This window comes from Astatotilapia calliptera, chromosome 15, assembly GCF_964374335.1.
Source record: "Astatotilapia calliptera chromosome 15, fAstCal68.1, whole genome shotgun sequence".
Taxonomy (NCBI): Eukaryota; Metazoa; Chordata; class Actinopteri; order Cichliformes; family Cichlidae; genus Astatotilapia; species Astatotilapia calliptera.
In genome coordinates, this window is record NC_137436.1 from 34860925 (window position 1) to 34882052 (window position 21128).

General features: G+C 39.0%; 1 protein-coding gene across 1 annotated transcript in view; it reads right to left on the reverse strand.

The window, feature by feature from the left end:
* LOC113006391 (E3 ubiquitin-protein ligase rnf213-alpha-like) overlaps positions 1–8713 on the reverse strand; it is a 67053-nt gene extending 58340 nt beyond the window's left edge. The window contains exons 1-13 of the mRNA XM_080289394.1: positions 8658–8713; positions 8344–8544; positions 8107–8250; positions 7639–7835; positions 6732–6997; positions 6353–6597; positions 5893–6099; positions 5619–5811; positions 4181–4236; positions 3894–4053; positions 3641–3775; positions 516–614; positions 315–437 (exon numbers count right to left, since the gene is read on the reverse strand). Coding sequence (XP_080145520.1) covers positions 315–437; positions 516–614; positions 3641–3775; positions 3894–4053; positions 4181–4236; positions 5619–5811; positions 5893–6099; positions 6353–6597; positions 6732–6997; positions 7639–7835; positions 8107–8250; positions 8344–8544; positions 8658–8713 — 2082 coding nt within the window. The remainder of the gene's footprint in view (positions 1–314; positions 438–515; positions 615–3640; positions 3776–3893; positions 4054–4180; positions 4237–5618; positions 5812–5892; positions 6100–6352; positions 6598–6731; positions 6998–7638; positions 7836–8106; positions 8251–8343; positions 8545–8657) is intronic.
* Between the last annotated feature and the right edge of the window lie 12415 nt (positions 8714–21128).

Below are 21128 nucleotides of genomic sequence, written 5' to 3' on the forward strand. Positions count from 1 at the left end.
TTTGCCATCTGAGAAGGGCTCAGAGTAGAGTTGCTACTCCTCCACATCGAAAGGTGCCAGTTGAGGTAGGAGCCAGACAAGATGGAGGAGTTGGCCGGGAAGAGGGATGCTGGGCTGCTGCCCCCCAACCCGGCCCCGGATAAGCAGAAGAAAATAGATGGATGAATAGAGTAAGAAAAAAGAAACATGGATAATATCCCCTGCAAGGCAATTGTCCTCTGCACCCCAAGAGTGTGAAAATATTGTTGCTTACATGGGACTTACAGTTATATTACACGACATTACTAACCATTTGTCATTGATTGAAATCATACCTGGCAAATATGTGCAGCAGCCTCCATTGCACAGTTCTCCATTATGCTGCACAACAATGGACTTTCCTTGCTCATCTCGCCCATCTTGGTACAGTATATTCCAATTTGATCCACAGGATGTTCCTAGAACACAAGCACAGAGCCTCACTATATTTTCCAGTTTTACATTACCATGAAAATATAAACATAATGCAGTCTTACCTCTCTCAGTTTGTCTTGAAAATCATCCATGAATGTGGTTGTCCATAATGAAGTGTGTTCCTCATAATTAAAAGATATTGAGAGTAATTTGCTCCATGCCTAAAAGAAAAACGAGGATTTTAATAAACACGGGCCGTGTCTAACCTGCAGGTCAAGTTTTAAAATATCTGAAATTAAAATTGAAGCGATCAAGATGTTAAAATGTCTCCAGTTTCCCCAAATTTGCTGCAGGTAATACATTTGTTAATGGTATTTTAAGACTAGTATAAAAAGAAAGATGACCAATATAAGATTACCTTGAAAATCCATCATTCGAGGTCATGGCATTTCGTATTACTTGCTTACCATTTCTCTTACCACCAGTGGCCACTGACTCATATTTATTTTTAACATTCAATCTGGGTGGAGTGCCCACTCCAGATCGGGGATGAGTTCCTGCCCCAAGTGGAGGAGTTCAAGTATCTCGGGGCCTTGTTCACGAGTGATGGGAGAAGGGAGCCGGAGATCGACAGACGGATTAGCGATGCGGACGCTGCACCGTTCCGTTGTGGTGACGAGAGAGCTGAGCTTAAAAGTTCTATCGAAAGGAGCCAGCTGAGGTGGTTCGGGCATCTGACAAGGATGCCTCCTGGGCACCTCGTGGGTGAGGTGTTCTGGGCATGTCCCACCGGGAGGAGGCCCCGGGGCAGACCCAGGACATGCTGGAGAGATTATATCTCTCGGCTGGCCTGGGGACGCCTTGGTGTTCCCCCAGATAAGCTAGCGGAGGTGGCTGGGGAGGGGGAGGTCGTGACTTTTCTGCTTAGGCTGTGTTGTGAAATCAGTTTTACCTTGGTTCTTTTTATTCCTCGAGCATCCAGAGATGGCACCGGACTCAGTAGTCATTTTCACAAAACCTTTATTCATCTTTACTCTTCTTCATTTATCCTCATTTAAGCATGCATCTTCTAGAAGTGTAACAGTACACTCAAGGGCTGCAGCTCTTCTGCCACCAGACGTACACATCACCACCAACAACACCAAACACAGGACCCAATACAATATAAGTCGGCGGGGCATGATTGCGGATGCCGCGCAGGTTTGTCCACCTTCCCTGCATACCGCAGACAACGCCCAGCCACAAGCATCAAATCTTGCCTTCCGTGAATTGCTATCTTATTCTGGTGGAGGGGTTTATGTGTCACAGGGATCCCAGGGGCTATATTATAGGGAGTCTTTTTGCCCCCTGGTAGGGTCTTCCATGGCAAATTGGTCCTAGGACCAGAGAAAGAGCAATTTAAAAAAAACCAACCCTATCCCTTAGTTATGCTGCAATAGGCATAGGCTGCCGGGGAACTCCCATGATGCATTGAGTTTTTCCTTTTCAGCCACCTTTTTGACACACTATGAACTCTCTGCACTGAATCACACTTGTTATTAATTCTGGCTCTCTTCCACAGCATGTCTTCTATACTGTCTTCCTTCTGTCACCGAACTGGTCGCAGCAGATGGCCGCCCCTCCCTGAGCCTGGTTCTGCTGGAGATTTCTTCCTGTTGTTAAAAGGGAGTTTTTCCTTCCCACTGTCGTAGGGGCCCCAGGTACGTACGTTCTTTTAGAGCAAAGCTACAGATTAAAAATGCCCAGGGCGAAGTGGTCAAAGTCTGGCTGTACTTCACAGCAAAAGATGTAAACTCAGCAGCCTGCAACAAGTGCTTTAAGGTGATACTGTGCAAAGGAGGTAAAACCTCGAATCTGATGAAACACCTAGCGACGTATAGCATTTTGTTAAAAGCCGAGAAATGCACCGTATTTGATAGTTCGCTGCGAGACCTCACACCGGGCACATCTACTGTGGATGGGTTGCCTGTTATCGGACCCGGAGTTAACAACATCCCCCAAAAACCCGAAGAGGAGAGTCCTGGCCCCTAGCCCTGCCAGTGTAGCAGAAATGATGACGGATGATGATGGCAGCAGCAGCCGTTCTTCTCTGCGTGAGTAGCTTAATGTTGTTCGTGTGTACTTTAGGTTGAGTAGGCTAACCACGTTATTACATTAATGCATGTAAGGTGAACTAGCAAACACAGTCGTAGTTTTTGCTAGTTCAAAAAGGCTAAAATGACCAAAGAAAATGTGGAAAACAGCTAAACATGAGAGGTTTTTGGACAAAGTTTGTGTTTTTTCCATTGATTAAGTACTGCTTCCAGCCAAGAGTGATGCCATAAATCCCCTGTAGCTGCAGAAAAGGCTAACATTGTTATCTTTTTACAAAAAAAACAGCTGAACATGAGAGGTTTTTGGACCAATTTTGTGTTCTCCATTCTTTAAGCACCAGTTCGAGCACCGTTTAAGCACCGGCACCGTTTCAAAAGTACCGGTTTGGTACTGGTATCGGATAAAACCTAAACGATACCCATCCCTACTAACAGAGATCATAAGTGTAAACTTCTTTGATGCTGTTTCTGTACTGTGATGAGCTCTGAAACCTGACTGAAACTCTTCAAATAAGCTGTTCCTCAGTAGATGATCTGTTAGCTGTATTACAACTACTCTTTCAAGAATTTTTGAGATAAATGAAGGTTGGCCATTGGGCATAATCTTAAATGTAGTTACAGACTTTAGGGAGTACTAACCTAATGGCATAATTGTTTGTATCCCAGAGTCAATTAGGTTCTTTGCAAACTCATTCAGTGTTCTTGTTGAGACAAAGAAAGAGTGAGTTTATGAATCTACTTACCTTCAAAAAAAAAATGGTACAAAATATTTTTTAACACCAAACTTCCAGTGTTTATCTCTTGGTGTTCAACCAGCCTACTAAAAAGTATCTACCAAGCTTAATATATTGTACATGATTGTAAAAGGTGCATTTTAGTCCTCAATGGAGGAATGTAAAATGTTCAGTCTTACTTTTTATTTTGTCAAGCTCGTGAAAATCATTAGTTTTGAGTTGTGGTGGTTAAAAAGACAGATGGACAGATGGACTTATGTTATCTGAACTGGTTGTTAGACAGATTCCTTAATTTGTAAGTAAAATGAGCTACTTCCCCTCCCCCTTCTATTAGTAGCTACTTAATTGATGTCAGAAGAACAATATGTACACTAAACCATAAAAGATAATAAGATATTACTAACATTAATTTCTGCTTACCTGTATTTCACTGGGTAGAGAAGACTGCAAAACGGACTGCTTATTAAGCAGTTTGTTGCGGAAGGTATTTGCCTGCCATACCCTCATTGTTTGTAATGTGCCCCTGACTGACTCTTCATGAATTATCTTTCTTGTCTGTAAATTAATGAAGATATTATGAAAAAAAAAACTTATCACACCATGTCAACTTATTCTGTAATATATATATACATATGTGTGTCTTATAGTGAGAACTTGGACAAGTAAGTCACACCTGGGAATCAGTGAGGCCATATGCCTTGGCAATCACACAGACTAGATCAAGGAACTGAAGAGGAAGATCCCTGAACTCTGTGTCTTTTGTAATACAGCAGACAGAACCAAGAAGCATTACTGCAGTTTTCAGGCAGCACTCTCCATCTCTGTCATCAAAACTATGGGAAGAAAATATTAATATTATTGTTGTATATGCACAAGACTGCTAGCAATAATACACTGAAATTCTTCTTCAGGGATCTTGGATTATATTCTCAGGCACCTTTGTTTTCCTTTTCATTTTACCTTTTCTTGTGATTGCTCTCTTTCTTGATCAGATAAGATGTCAAATGTCTCACAACCTGTCAGCAAAATAACAGAACACATTTAATAGAAAAACACAAAATCGTTAAAGATGGGGTAGGCAACATGTATTTATTGTACTTAGAATACATGAACATAAAATCTAAAATAACCTTTCAGCCTATTATAAATCAGCGTAGTCTAGGAAAGACCTAAACAGTTGCTCCTCGTATTGTTTTCTGTCACGGTCTAGAGTCTAGTGACTTCATGTTTATGTTTTGCGTTTATAACTTTTTAGAGTTTTCTGGGTTTTTGTTATTTGTGTGTTCTCTGTGCTCCCATTGTTTTCATGCCATTTTACATTGACGGTCCCTTGCCCCCTTGGTCTCGTCAAGTGTGATTCCTCCCAGCTGTGTCCCATGCCCTCATTATCCCTCAGTGTATTTTAGCCCTGTGTTTCTCTTTGTCAGTGTTGTGTCGTCCCCTCATCTGTGTGTGTCTCTTCTCTTGTGCTCCCTGAGGTCGCCGTCCATAGTTTCCCAGTGTTTTGTTATTAGTTCCAGTTTCTAGGCTTTGGTTTAGTTTTGTAAGTGTTTTTGTGCAAGTTGCCACTGCAATAAAGCAGCCTCTTTAAGTTTATCCCTTCGTTGAGTGTTTTGCTTTTGGGTGCTACATTCTGCCTGCCACACCTTGACATTTTCAGGCTTTAGGTAATATAACCTGTGACTGGGACTTTCGTCAATCACAGGTCTTTACAGATCAGATCAATTGAATAATATAAAGAGTAAAAAAAAAGTTAAATGTTGATTCCGAAATTGATAATTGACAATTATCAAATAACGATAATTATGATAAAGAAAAAAACAACTTTTACCTGAGAAGTAATATAATAATCATCTATAATCAGTGTGAAGTCAAAAGTCAGCACTGATTTATTGTTTTCATCCTACATTTGGGGTGTCTGTAGCTTAGGAGGTAGTGCAGGTCATCTACGGATCAGAAGGTTTGTGATTCAAGCTCCCCCTGTATGCATGCAAAATACTCTTGGGCAAGATACTAACCCCAAGTTGTTCGCTGATGCATCCATTAGAGTGTGAATGTTATTTAGAAAGCACTTATAAGCATAGAAGAAAGTACTTGTGTGGATCTGCATGTTGTGTAAAGCACTTTGAGTGCTCCAGGAGAGTAGAAAAGTGGGATATAAGTATCAGTCCATTCACATTAAGCATACCCATGAGTTAGTTTTCTTGATTGTTACTGAAAACAACAACCAAATAAAGTTAATTTGTGCAGCAGATGATTAACGATAATTAACTGGACCAAAATAAAACTAACATTAATCTCAATCAATCTCTATTTAACATTATTGTATAAATAAATACTTTTCATTTTAATATTTGACACTCTGTCCTAACAAAATACCACTGTTAAGAATACATACCATGCACATGCGTTTACGGTTGCCAGAACTGACAATGAACTGCAAATATTGAAGAATGTCTCGAAGTTCAACACGCATAACCAATTTGTCGGTCATTAGGTAATCAACTCCCATCAGAGACATCCAAGAGTGCACAAGAAGATGATCAATGTCTATCAGGTAGTCATGTTCTTCCATGATCTGGATCAGATTCCTAATTAAAAATGAGAGCTGATTATTGGGGGCAGATGAATTAAACTGAATTTTGGTGTATTTATAAAAGATAAGTGCATACATATGACTAGCATCATATGAATCTGTTCTTGTGATTCTCTTCAAGCCTGTCCAGGAGTCAAACTGTGGATTCAAGACAGGTGGGACTGGCTCATATGGTTTGCTTTCTCCTCTCAGTAGATGAACCAAAGGGATGACCAACACCCACTTCTCAATACGGCGTGTCATAGCGATATGGCAAAGGGTCTCAACTGCATCTGCAACCAATCTTTTATATAAATAAAATATGTCAGTGGTCAGACAAGTCAGTGACAAATTCACATGCTAGTATGCCAAACTACACGGGAAAACTCACAACATTTTTACACAAATATTTGATCAGATATGGACAATGAGAATCAAGATTGATGATACCATACTACTTTGTAACTATTGTCTATGAAAATTTTTTTTTAGAATCTTTCATCTATTATAATTTCGCCTTTAATTTTATAAGTAAAATAAAACTATATTTAAGTTACCTGTTTTCATATGGCAAAGCTTTTACAAAGTCTTTCCAGAAAGAAACAAAATGATGATTTGGCATTTTAGGCAGGCAAAGAAGATTGCATAAACTAGAAAGTTGATTTGTCATGCTGTCCTTCAGATACTTGTTGTAAACAAGCAAACCAATAATCCCTGCATGGAGAGGTGGTATTTTTGCTGTCTTCTTTATGGCATCAAAACTCAAGTGTTTGTCCAGAAAATGTTTAAGAAGGTATTTCACCTGGAAAAAGCAAAGGAGAAATGTTAGGACTAATGCCAATACACAGTGGAGTATGGAAAACACTATTCAATACTTTTAACTTTTGCATTATTGAATCTTGGAATGCTACCTGTTGTAGTATAAAATTTGTTTACCTGATTTGAATCATATGGTAATCCCCATCGTCTTTCTCTACCATCATGAAGCAGAGGACCACTGTATGTATAAAAGAACTGCTGCAGTAGGGAAAAGAATTCTCCCACTTTCTGTTCATTCCAAGTTTCGAGAAGATCAAAGATTATTTGTAACATTTCCCTGCCAGCAAAGTTTCTCCCTTCTATCACAGTTTGTACTGTAGAATTCCAAGGCCAATTACTCTTCGGTTTGGGATGGATCATATCATCATATTGGTGCCACTCACCTTTAAAAGAAAACCAAACAAAAAAACAAACCAAAAGAACATTTCAGTAACTCAATTGTGAACACCTCTTATATAGAGTTCGTGTTTACTGGAGATAACATGATACCTCAGCTAAAAACACGTCTGAAAAATCACTGCCAAATCGATGACAGGTCTAACAAAATATGACCCCCATCCCCCTGTCCGGGACCAGGCCAGTGTATATACTGAGCTAGTGGAGTGGTATATTCATTTTTTTTTTTAATTTTTTTTTTTTTTTGCTGCTGCTGCTCTAAATTTATCAAACTGTCCATTTGATGAACAAAAATGCATCTTCCCTGTAGATGACAAACTATAAGGAATACTACACTGATTACTTTTTCAAGAATCATCGTGTCCCTGGACCCAATCTGTGTGAATTTCCAGTGTCATTTATTGAATCCAGTTAAACATTTTCTACAGACAGCAGAAATGGAATAAACATCTCTCTACTGAAAAAGGTGTTCATCTCAGTGATTGGCAGGGATGAGGATGAAAGAGGGTAACATACCAAACATGGTATTTTTTCATTTACTAGATTTTTCGATTGATAGCACACTGTGCTGTTGTGCAAATGTAGTAAACCAATATGTGAACATTTGCGTCAATAAAATTCAAAATACCTTCTGCAGTTAAAAGCTCTGGATCGATGGTTAGGCACCTGTTGACGCGGTCATTTTTCTCTTTCTGGTAGATGGTCTCATAGATAAAGTCATACTCCTTTTTGTAAACTGCATATTTGTAGGGAATGCTCTCTTGAATTTTTTCCTTGGGAATCCGATACTGTCTTTCAATAAGATATTGGTTGTCCCCAAGAGGGCTATTAAACAGAAACCATTCTTGTTAGAGATGGAACATACAGAGAAGTGACAAACTAATAATTCCACAGAGGCTAATAATTGTTCCTGGGGGGGAAAGGGAATATGATTAAAAATAATTGCAGTCTAAATTCACTCTCTTTGATTCTCAGTGTAGAATTTGTAAAACTCTCTCTCTCTCTCTCTCTCTCTCTCTCTCTCTCTCTCTCTCTCTCTCTCTCTCTCTCTCTCTCTCTGTTGTTTTTTTAGTTATAAAAAACTATTAAGCTATACCTTGGGAACATTTCAGTAAAACCATCCCAGCTTCCAAACAACACTTCAGATTTTAAGACAACCATGTCTTTCTCTGGTTCCAAATGAAATTCTTTAGAAATGACAGCATGAAAGTGCACCAGTATTTCTTCATTGATTGATGAACTGGAAAAAAGGAGGAAAAAATGGCAATAATGTTAATTTCATAGTTTAATATGTCAAATAATGTCAAATACATACTGTAGTCCTGTCACTTACTCTTCTGGTATCTGAAATTTACTGGATGGCATCAAGATATTCTCTTCCACTTGAGGTCCAGAAAGGCAGGAAGTTGTTTGCCTGTAGATACCTATATCTTCATTTCCTGGTTCCCTTGTCTCTGTCAGTTCTGAATCTGTCTCCTCGTCTGAATTAATATCAGCAACCTTTGAAAAAGCGAAAGTTAATAAGTAAAAAGTACTAAGTAGAATATATTTTTCATTATTTTATATACCATAATGTATACATATACAGTGAAAGAAAATCACGTTCTAAAAGTCATACAGGAATCAGATGGTTAGTCATAGTCACACCAACACTCTACATGTCCTCCTTCACTACATCCATTAACTTTCTCTGTGGTCTTCATCTTTTCCTTTGGTCTGGCTGCTCCATCTTCAACATCCTTTGTTCAAAATATTCACTATCTCTCCTCTGCACAATCTCAGCCTTGCCACTCAAACTGCAATTTGATTTATATAGCACATTTTACTTTAAGTAAAGTCACTGTCCTTAAAATAGAAGGTCAAAACATAATAACCTGGGTAGTTTTAGAATTCCTTATGATATCGTCAGTACCTCTAACTCTTTGCAGCTTTACTGTTACCTGTCTCCCTCTCATTGATGCACAGGTGTTCCGTCTTGCTTCAACTGACTTTAATTCCTCTTTTCTCCAGAGCATATCTCAACCTCTCCAAGCTCTCTTCCACCTGATTCCTGATGTAATCACACTCCCACTATGAATCCATCTGTCATTCATCTCTCAACTCCTTGTACACTTCTTGTCCAGTCCTCAAGCATCCCCCACTCTTCAAGAGTGTGTTAAACAGTCTGTTCAAAAAGTCCAATGTCCTCTTTCCTAGACATTTCCATACCTTTGCAGGTATCATAGCTCTCATTACTAATCCTTACCGATACTCTGCACTTCCTGATTCGCTAACTGTCCTCTTTTCTCTCTCTCACTCACTTTTATTTGTATATCAAAATGGACCATTAATTAATATTACACAATTAAAACTGATTTCACACTGGCAAAATCATTACATGACTATAATAAAAGAAAATAATGTTTTTACTGATGTTGTGATTTTGCATTTTGTACAAATTCAGTTTAAGAGTTAGAACAATTTATTTGAATTTATAATACCTTAGTTTTGTTGGGCGATGTTTCCTTTTTTTTCTTTAACATCTTTTGAAGCCTGATCTTGATCGACTTAATGGATTTTCTTCCCGGCTGTGGTTAAAATTTGATGTGCTGATTATTGTCATGGTAGCTTACATCTTTAACCACTTTTTTGAGCATACAAATGTACATGATAACGGAAAAGTATTTACAGCTTTATGGCAACCCAAACTATCCTGACTGAAATGGATAAACTTGGTGTAAAAAGAGAACAAAACAGTTTTTCATATTCAGAAAGAGGAAGTTTCATAAACATCGGTAGATAAATGACATATTCATTGTTATATTATGTATAATAAAAAAAACATGATAACATATACTTATTATGATATTGCGTTTCTGTGCAAAATTTAGTTTGAGGGTTAAAACTCTGTTTGACTTTACAATACCTTGGTCCTTTTGATAGTTCCCTTTGTTGGTAGGCTGAGGCTTGTAGATTTCTGTCTTTTCTGGATATTTTGATCATCTGAATAACATTTCTTGTCTTTGACTACTTTGCCCCAGGGCAGCTGTGGCTACAACTGTAGCTGCCTCCACCAGTGTGTGAATGTGAGAGTGAATGAATAGTGGTATTGTAAAGCGCTTTGAGGGCCCCGAAAAGCGCTATATAAATGCAATCCATTATTTCTGACACGAGTCCAGAATGAATGCCACTTACCTTGTCAGCAGCAGTTTGATGTTCATCTGGTCTGTCGTCTTTGTTACTCAATGCATTCTCTGCTTCATGTGCTGGTATTTTGCCACCTGCAGTTCCAGGGGATGGCAGTATTGTGGAAACAGACAAGTTGGTTTCAGGTGTTGTTGGCTTATTGCATGATTCAGAATTACTTTCAGCAGTCACAGCAATTAGCATATTTTTCTCTTTGCAAGTATCTGTAACTTGAGGGGGAGCAGCTAATTCACTTTTCAAATGTGTCATATGGAGAGATGAGGATGTGCTTCCACTTTCTGCTGTGGCTGAGCCTGTAATGATATCTGATGATGTAGCATCATCTCTGGTTGGTTCTGATTCACCAGTGGCCAACTGTTCCTGAAAAAAAAGCTACATTGTTAGTTCTTCAAAAACCATTTTGAAATTGATAAGTATATCTTAGTTTTCTCTGGAGGCAGAAATTAAACATCTTTTTATTTAATACAAATAATCTAATACACATAAAAAACTGTCCCACTTTTTATGTCAAACATAAAGTTCATCTTTGCAGTCTCATACCTTAGTGAAACGTGTAAGTTAGCACACTGTCTGAACAAGAAATATTTGCGTAAGCTGAATGTGGAAGGACTGCAGAAACTAGTTACTCTGTTTTTAAGAGCTTGTTTACTGCAGTTGATCACTTTGGTATGAAACCTTGGTTTCACTTTCAAAAAGAGGATTTTTATTTTTATTTCTCAATCAAAATTGCTGGATAAATTACCTATTACATATGTAACTTCACAAATATAACATGTATTTCTCAGCCTTGTCACCTGTATTTGAGTAGTGCTTTCTTTAACAGCATGGTCTTGATCTTCCTTTTGGTTTTTCTCCTCAGCAGTGGTTGAAATTGGATGTGCTGATGTGGCACCATCTGTTTAACCATTATTGCTTGGTTAGTTACATATATCAAACAACGGTGAATTTGGCAAAAGTTGTTGTTGGTTTTTTTTTTTACTATGCAAATATATATAGATAAGACAAGACAATCATTTAAATTTTTATAGCAACCCAAACTAGAATACTGTGTAGGAAAAATATTCATAAAGTCTTTATTGATAGTGGAAAAGATACACTTATGCTTTATGTCCAGTAAGTTTTCTCACCTGTTAAATATTCACCTGTGGTACCACAAATGAACTCCTTGGACTAGTGTTAATATAATTTTTACTGTTATGATATGACACCTACCTTGAGCACTTTTTTCAGTCAGGGCAGATAACTTGAAGCCACATTTAGGACAGATGTTAAATGACCCTTCGAGTTTAGTTCCACATTGAGGGCAAGCCATGATGTGCCTGTTTCAAAATACAACATCATAAATGAGAGGGCATTTTATTTTACTTTTAAAATATTAAAAGTAGAATTCAGCTATGTCAAACATGAATGCAAAAATTCATGTCATCCTAACTTAACTAGGTGGCGGTAATCATGGATTTTAAAGTCAGAGCTTGAATTCCGATTTTATAGTTTTTAAAGGTCACACAAGTGTGTGTGTGTGTGTGTGTGTGTGTGTGTGTGTGTGTGTGTGTGTGTGTGTTAAAGGTGCAGAGCCAAAGAACACTCCTGTATCATAAAAAAACTGGATACGATACATTTTTAGCAGAGAGAGTTCTATCACATAAACATATCTTTGGATGGCTCATCATGTTCACTTTTTGGTGACAATTTTTAAAATGTGTAACATTTTAAAAATTGATGGTCATCATTTCAAGTGGTGTTGTTCTGGACTCTTGTAAAAGCTACAAAAGAGGGAAAGACTTTGAGCGTCTGCTTCATCTAAACTTTCTCTGATTTTTTTTTTTAATTTACTTGTTTGCTCTGCCCACCCAAATCTTCACATTTGAAAGGTGGAAAAGAAGATAATTGAAATGGCTTAATGCTACTACTAAATAGATTTTTATGGTCTGTCCTTATCAATAATAATACTTTTTCATTATAGATTCTGTATTTCTAGATAAAGAACTAAGACAGACATGTTCAATTTTGGGCAATAGGTGGCAGTATTGATTATTCTAAAACAATCTTTTTTCTTTTAATATGCTCATCTTTTTAAACTCATTTTCCGTGAGCAATCCACAGTAACAAGACGTTGGTGCTTCACAATTAATATGGCATTTTTTTGTAGTATTTAAGACACTTCATATATACATCGATCACTACGGCCGTCTTCTTCTGTTTGTCTACCACCACTATGTCCGGTTGGTTAGCCACCACCATTTTGTCCGTCTGTATCTGGAAGTCCCACAGGATCTTAGCTCGGTCATTCTCCACCACCCTTGGGGGCATCTCCCATTTTGACCTCGGGACTTCCAGGTTATACTCGGCACAGATGTTCCTGTACACTATGCCGACCACTTGGTTATGGCGTTCCATGTATGCCTTGCCTGCTAGCATCTTGCACCCTGCTGTTATGTGCTGGATTGTCTCTGGGGCATCTTTACACAGCCTACACCTGGGGTCTTGCCTGGTGTGATAGACCCCAGCCTCTATGGATCCTGTACTCAGAGCTTGTTCTTGTGCTGCCATGATTAGTGCCTCTGTGCTGTCTTTCAGTCCAGCTTTGTCCAGCCACTGGTAGGATTTCTGGATATCAGCCACCTCCTCTATCTGCCGGTGGTACATACCGTGCAGGGGCCTGTCCTTCCATGATGGTTCCTCGTCTCCCTCCTCTTTCTTGGGTTTCTGCTGCCTGAGGTATTCACTGAGCACTCGGTCAGTTGGGGCCATCTTCCCAATGTATTCTTGGATGTTTGTTGTCTCATCCTGGACTGTGGTGCTGACACTCACCAATCCCCGGCCCCCTTCCTTCCGCTTAGCGTACAGCCTCAGGGTGCTGGACTTGGGGTGAAACCCTCCATGCATGGTAAGGATCTTTCTTGTCTTTATGTCAGTGGCTTCTATCTCCTCCTTTGGCCAGCCTATTACCCCAGCAGGATACCTGATCACGGGCAGGGCGTACGTGTTGATGGCCCGGATCTTGTTCTTACCATTCAGCTGACTCCTCAGGACTTCCCTGACCCTCTGCAGGTACTTGGTGGTTGCAGCCTTTCTAGCGGCCTCTTCATGGTTCCCATTTGCCTGCGGGATCCCCAGGTACTTGTAACTGTCCTCTATGTCTGCAATGTTGCCTTCTGGTAGTTCAATCCCCTCAGTTCTGACTACCTTCCCTCTCTTTGTTACCATCCGACTACACTTCTCCAGTCCGAACGACATTCCAATTTCATTGCTGTATAGCCTGGTAGTGTGGATCAGTGAATCGATGTCTCGTTCACTCTTGGCATACAGCTTGATGTCATCCATGTACAGGAGGTGGCTGACAACTGCTCCGTTCCGTAGTCGGTATCCGTAGCCAGTCTTGTTAATGATCTCACTGAGGGGGTTCAGGCCTATGCAGAACAGCAGTGAACCATGTCGGGCCCTGGTGCTGTCCAATTCTTCATACTGGAGACCCTTTCTTGGATATCTGCCACTGTGATGGTTACTGGACCCTGTTCAGGGAGGTCGCTATGGTCTGCCCTCAGATCCACTAGCCACTGAGCATTGCCGTTATGGGTTGCGTCCTTCTCCCATATGCTCTTCCAGTATTTCTCCGTCTCCAGCCTTGGTGGTGCTGTTCTCTTATTATTGTTCCCTTGCCACTGAGAGTACACCTTTGCTTTCTGTGGAGAACAGCTGGTTTATTCTCCTGCCTTCTATCTCTCTGGTGTACCTCCTCAAGCGGCTGGCCAAGGCTGTGAGTCTTTGCTTGGCAGTTTCCAAGGCCTCAGGTATGGACAGTTTGCTGTATTTCTTATGCACCTTCTTTGCCGCACCTTTCTGCAACTCCGTTAGCTGGCTAACCTCCCTCCGTGCTACTTTGATCTTGCCCTCTAGCCTCCTTCTCCATGGAGGGTACTGCCCCTTGTGGCTGCTCAACTTGTTGCCAAGCATCTCACTGATCACTGCTGCCATATTGTAGATCAGCTTGTTAGTGTCGGTAATCGTGGTTGTTCTGAAGGCAGAAGGTCTGCTAGATGATTATATTATAAATACACATTAAATACACATTAAAAGTGAATCTCTGTCCAAAAAATGCACTCAGTTTACTTTTTAATCACTATGAGCATCATTCATTATTCTCCCCAGCAATTAAGGTTAGGATATGTTTTGTTTTTTGTTTTTTAATTCCAATCCATTCTTCTTTAGCAGCATTTACATAACCTTTATCAGATTTGATGGTTTTGTTACAGACTTTTCGTTTCACAAATGTGGGAATTAAATTGTATTAAAATGTAAAAAACTGTGATGTCATGTATCGTGACGAGGACCCAGGCACAGAGAGACTTGATGAATTTAAGAATCTTATGATTTAATAAAGAAATTTGCAGACTTGCACAGAGATGGTAAAATTATGATGACTGATAACGTAGATGAAGGCAACAGACGATGAGGACAGGGAGGAACAGGGGTTTAAATGCACCAACGTGACAGTCAGAGAAAACTCAGGACAACATTTAAGGATGCAGGGACTGACAGAGACAGGTTTATCTTGCCTGGCTGGGTAGCTCTCTGGATGCTCAGCACCCCCAAAGCTCTGATTCTAGAATCGCCCCTGCTCTAAGGCTTTGCAAAAAGCAGCTGCCGATATCGAGGACTGATATTACAAAACTTAGTGGTTACACTAAGTTTTACTTTCGCTTTCACTTCCTGTGATAGTGTAGCTGATTTAAAATTTTTAAATTCCATTTTTTGGTTTACTGTGTTTGCTCTTCCAACAAATTCATTAGCCTTTTCTCATGTTTATTTACAATTGTATTTTTTTTTATATTTTACAAATGAATTTAGGTCATCCGATATTTTGTATATAGAAACACTGTAACAGTTAAACATGACTTATTTATATAAATTTTGCCTCGCTAACATTCCTATTTATTTCTCAACTAGAATATAGGACAGGATGAAAGGGGAGACATTGCGTTTCAGTTAGTAGTGTAACGCTTAATGCTATTAAAGATTAACACATTGAGGATATGTAACCTAATATTTAATACTGCATACTTGAATCTTAAAAGCAGCATAATGCAATATTATTATCAGTAAAGGTAATCGGTAGATGACCTACCTCGTTTGCGCTTCTTCCTTACATAGTTGTCATTGAATATTTGAACTGCTATGTGTGTTTGTTCTTTACTCAGACAAATAATTACTTTCATTTTCATTTACGGTAAAGGGTGCGGCTGTTTTTCACAACAGACATCTACAGTTGCAATGAAAAAAACCGTGGAAGGCAGGATATTGTTCAGTTCTTGTTTCTAAACTATTAATCTTTCATTAACATAACTGCTAATTCATTCTCACCTGTAAAAACAATCGAAGATTATTTCAGTCAATGTTAAGAATTAAAGTAACAACAAATGCAGACATTTTCAGTTGTGGGTATTGGGTAGGTGACGATATTGATTAATCTGAAATACTTGATCAGTTTTCAGGGTTTTTTTTTTAAAATGAAATGCATCAAATCAAATAGTGCTACACTTTATGTAAATTGCTTTACATCCTAAAACGGTTTAGGCTTTTAGTTTAGTTGAATTGAAATGAAATATCTCCCTCTGCTGTTGCAGAGAAAAGTTGTAAGGCGTGTGCTATGGAAGAAAATGTATGGTGTATAGTGACCTCTTGTGCTGATATAGTGACGTTATTGTGGTTGTTTTATAGTTATCTATGAGTCTACTGTGTTCAGTCATGGCTGCACTGAATTTGTATTAAGATTAACAAGCAATTTGATGTAACCAATGTTTCAGTAGGACATTAAACCAACTGCAGCACTGCTGCAGTCTTTCAGACATAAGACTTAGGTCAGACTTGAATACCCCTGCATTTCAACTTGAAATTAGATGGAACGTTAACATCAATTACAGCAATGTTTTTTTTTTTCATGCATTTAGAGAAAAATTCTCCAGCTGTCTGCAGACATTTTCAACTGTGGCCATTAGGTGGCAGTATTGATCAATCTAAAATCCCCCTCAACTGTGTAAAACATAAAAGCGTTCATATTAAGCTGTCATGAGCAGTTAAAGTTACATTGCACAAATAGTTGAATATACATACATATTAACTGCAGCTGATCAAGAACTGCAATTTCAGCTAAACAAAACAAAACAAAAAACCCCCAGAAATGATCACTTAGCCTACCTCATCTTCAAACATTTTAATATTTCATTTTTATTTGCAAGCTAAAACTCTTTCCCAACACAGTACCAAACTACTGCAGAGCATTCTGGAGTGACTTGTTACCTTCTTCGTTTTATTAAATGCTAAGAATATAAAAACAAAAATGACACATCATTGCAAATGTCACAATGTTCAGCTTTTTGGCAACAGTGTTGATAATTTGTAAATCCAGTTATATGTCTAACACATTAACATTAAAAGCATATTTATATTAGACTGTAATGAAAATGACAAAAATGAGGCTATTCTACAAGAAAGGACAGCAAAGAATGTGACACAAAGCTTTGTAAAACTAACCATATTGTCAACAAGGTGTAATTTAGGAGGACTGAAATAGAACATCTGCATAGTTTGAGAGCATTTAATCAGAGTGTGGGGAATATTTCTTCCTAAATGTATGCATGCATAATATCCAGGATGGTGTTTGTGAGAGAGGCAAATAACACAATTTTCCTCTGCCTCTGAAGTCACTGCTCAAGCAGCGTGCTAAATCACATCATCTCATTCCTAGGCTGAATTGTTGACCGTGCTAACAGACTTGGACACTGAGTGTGTGTGTGTGTGTGTGTGTGTGTGTGTGTGTGTGTGTGTGTGTGTGTGTGTGTGTGTGTGTGTGTGTGTGTGTGTATGCTAATCTCAATTCTGGGCTACTGAGTCCTCCTCCTCTTCTTTACCACCCACACATACACACATAAACACACCACAGCAGTTGCTAGCCAATCACTACCTCTTTTCCTTTCTATTGCCTTTACCTGCGTCACTCTGCATGTGTTGCCATGGTGATCACTGATGCTCCCTCCCCCCCACAAATGTGTCTGTGCTGTTCCAGTATGAAGATGAAGCCGACTCGTGGCTGGTGATGCAGGCAGGCTGCAAACGTCATCACTTCCCTTGGGAAGAAGGCCTATTTTTACCAGTGGGCACAAAGTATACCAAGCTGCCCAGCATATTTATGGAAGCGCATCTAATCCCAGCCTGCCAGGAAACATCTCTCCCCACGCTCTCTCTCTCGCTCCATTCATCTCTCAGAAAAGCTGTTCCTTTCAAGGCACAGTTTTCCCCTTGAGCTGAGGTGACAGAACCTGTGAAGGTTTTGAGTGATCTTGTTCGAATATCTGTTCTTTATCTATGAGACTGAGATGTGATGAAAATCAGGGGTCAGTAGAGCTCCAATCTTCTGTTTTGCTCAAGGTCACTTTAGCTTAATAACTTCCTATTTGTTGTGATAGGAAGGATAACTGTGAAGGAAACCTAGAAGTCATTTTGAAACCAGGAGGCAGTTAATGCGGTTAGTTTTAGTGGAAGAACTGAAATAATGATGTGAGGAGATAAAGGTGAGTGCGATTAGAAAATGTTACAAAAATACCACAAATCAAGGACATGATGGATGCAAAAATGAAAAAAGTCAAAGCAGCCTGTGATGGCATGCCACACATGGTAAGCTCCACACCTCACCACCAGTTGATTCACCTTAGTTTAATTTACAGTCACTACTTTAAAATATTCTACTTATTGTTCAATATTTTTTCTTTATTAAATGTGTTTATTTTTCCATCACACCTTCCAATGTTTATATGGCGTGCACACATATTAACCTTGCAAGGTCAAAGTTCTGTTTTATGTTATATTAATACATCTTTCTTTGTTTGAGTTACCTGGGGGTTGGCTTCTCCTCCTGTCTGGCAAAAGGTGTGGCAAAGGGCTGGGAGACCTGAAGTACCACTGACAGCCTAATTGGATAGCACCACATGCTTCATTGCCTGGGGGGTGTTTCATGTTTGTTTAATTGTTTTGTATTTTGTATTGTTAATTATTATCTTGAGTTTAGTCTATTGAGTTGACCTCTTTTATTGTTCTGCCTGTTTAAATTTTGGCTTTGTTAAATATATTTTCATATTTTTGGGTCAATAAAACCCCTTTTTTGAATTAAAACCACCTGTGTCCTTTATGCTTTACTGCTTGGTCCCTGACACAGCCACATACCGCATCTTTCTGTTTATCTTATGTAGCAACAATAGCTAGTGTGCACACCCTAAACCCAGGGCGAAGTTAATCATTTAACACTTTTATTTGTTTAGTCTCCCAACAACAGTAACTGGCAAATGTTATCAATTGTGGTCGCTCTGATTATGGTATAGACATGATTCCTGTTATAAAGGACACACCCTGACATTCTTCGCAAATGACAAGTAACGCTTTTATGAGCAATAGTTTCCAAAGTAGGCGAACACCTGAAAGAGGAACCCTAGCATCATGTTTATGCAGAGTTCCTTTGATTTTACTACAAAATAATGAGTCTGTGTTTGCTCCATTTTCTCCTGTGTGGTTTAATAGTTGAAAAGCTAAGCACTGCTTAAACTGAAGAATATACTATACTATACTAGCTTATACTGTTATATACTCACAGCATAATTTAGTTATCGTTATGCTATGCTGGCAAATTTAAGAAGAAAACAATGAGCAGGTATTGGATGATAAAAAATATGTTACAGAATATTTTAAATTAAGGTGATGTCAAATCTACAAATAACAGAAAAGGAAAATGGAAAGTATTAATGTGTGTATCTTTGGTGTGTATCAGTACAGAGAATATGTATCACCTCAGACTGTCTAATTTATTTGTGTATTGTAATTGTGTCCTTTGATCCTGCTCGCCTGCTGTGGTCTTTCTGTGATAACCTGGTCTTGGTCTGGACAAGATCTACACTGCTTCAAAGGCAATCCACATGTAAGGACTTCATCAGTATTTTTAGATGATTCCTTTAACTCCTTCAAAATGATAAGTTTAAATCAGCATAGGCCCGTGTAAAGTCTTTCTTTATTTATTTACGTTTTATAGCTAATTACCTACCTACATCAGTGGGTTGCTAACAAATGTTGGTTACTAAATTTAGATAAGGTCAACCCACCCAAGCCAAATCAATGCTACTATCTCTACAGCCTACACAAAAAAATCCAAGTGTAAAGAAGCTCATGGGAAACCAAGAGAACCGGTATTCAAATGTACGAAATAATTATAGCAAATTTGTTTTGCAAATTTCAAGTGAAATGCTTTTAAGTCTGCCTCATGAGCTAATGATGACCTTTTTCAGTAGCTAACTTCCCACTAAAGTCCACTGTGCACTAAAATCAGTCATGTTGGTATAATCGGTAAGCTATTATTAACTGAATAATTAATACATGCTTGGCTGTTCCTACAGTATCGTTTTGGCTATTTAATATTTTAATTATTAAGTTGCGTGACTTAAATTGAATTGATATTTGTAAAAGTACACCAGAAAAATCTGAGGGGGCACTGTAATAATGTATACTTTGTTGATCCCCATGGGGAAATGCCTTACTGGATTTACCCCTTTCACTCAGGGAAGCAGTAGGCAGTCACCAATCTAGTGCCTGGGGTACCTCAAGGTGACTATTCAGTGGATTTGAACCCCCAACCTTCTGATTACAGGGCTTCCACTCTACCTACTGTGCTATCAGTGTCCTATACTGTTGTGACATTTTTGGATGGGCCTGAAGCATCTGCCACAGCCACGATCATCCATACTGCACATGCTGGTCAGGTAAAAGCTATCCTGTGTACATGTTTAGAATTAAAATACAAGAAATAAACAAATTATAAGCATCTGTAGGATAAACTTTAATAACCTAGTGCTGTATGCCCCACAGATCAGAGCAGTTATGTTCCTCTTTCAATGGTTCTTTCCCTTCTGATAAATATACATATTTACACATACAGGGGTCAAAGTCAGCTGGAAAGATCTGGCACAGCATTCAAGTAACTCCAGTTAATAAATTGTTAAATCTGATAGGTAGGTTTTGTACAAATTACTACTGAATGATTTACAGTCCTGATAAAAAGTTTAGTACCACATGCCTTTAAAAGGCCAAATCTGTGCAAAAAATGTGAATTCATTGTCATCTTCTGTCAGGTAGTCACACTGTCATGATGTTCTGATGGCAAAGGCAAAAAAAATACAACTTTTCCTTGAACATGGTTGGGTTGTTGAAATGCATAAGCATTAACTCCATAACCATCCGACGGCATCTGAGACTGAAGAGCTTCAAAAACAAAAAACGTCTGCAAAGGCCTCGTGTCCTTGAACGCCACAGAACTGACCATTTGGACTTTGCAAGAGAGCACCAAACTTGGGACATTGAAAGGTGGAAGAAAGTTTTATTCTCTGATGAGAAAAACTTTAACCATGATGGTCCTGATGGTTTCCAACGTTACGGGCATGGCAAGCAGATCCCACCTGGGATGTTTTCTATGCGGGGGCCATAATGGTCTGGGGTGTTTTTTCCTTCATTGGAACAATGGAGCTTCAGGAGGTGCATGGGCGTCAAACGGCCACTGGATATGTCCAGATGTTGCAGAGAGCATCACTCATGACTGAGGGGCCTCATCTTTGTGGTACCGACTGGGTTTTTCAACAGGACAATACTGCAGTACACAATACCTGCAGGACAAGGAACTTCTTCCAGGAGAATAACATCACTCTTTAGGACCATCCTGCGTGTTCCCCTGTTTAAATCCAATTGAGAACCTTTGGAGATGGATGGCAAGGGAAGTATACAAAAATGGACAACAGTCCAGACAGTAGATGCCCTTCGTGCAGGCATCTTCACCACTTAGGGAAAAGTTCAAACTCACCTCATGGAAACCTATTTTTGAAGTGATCAACAATAATGGTGGCG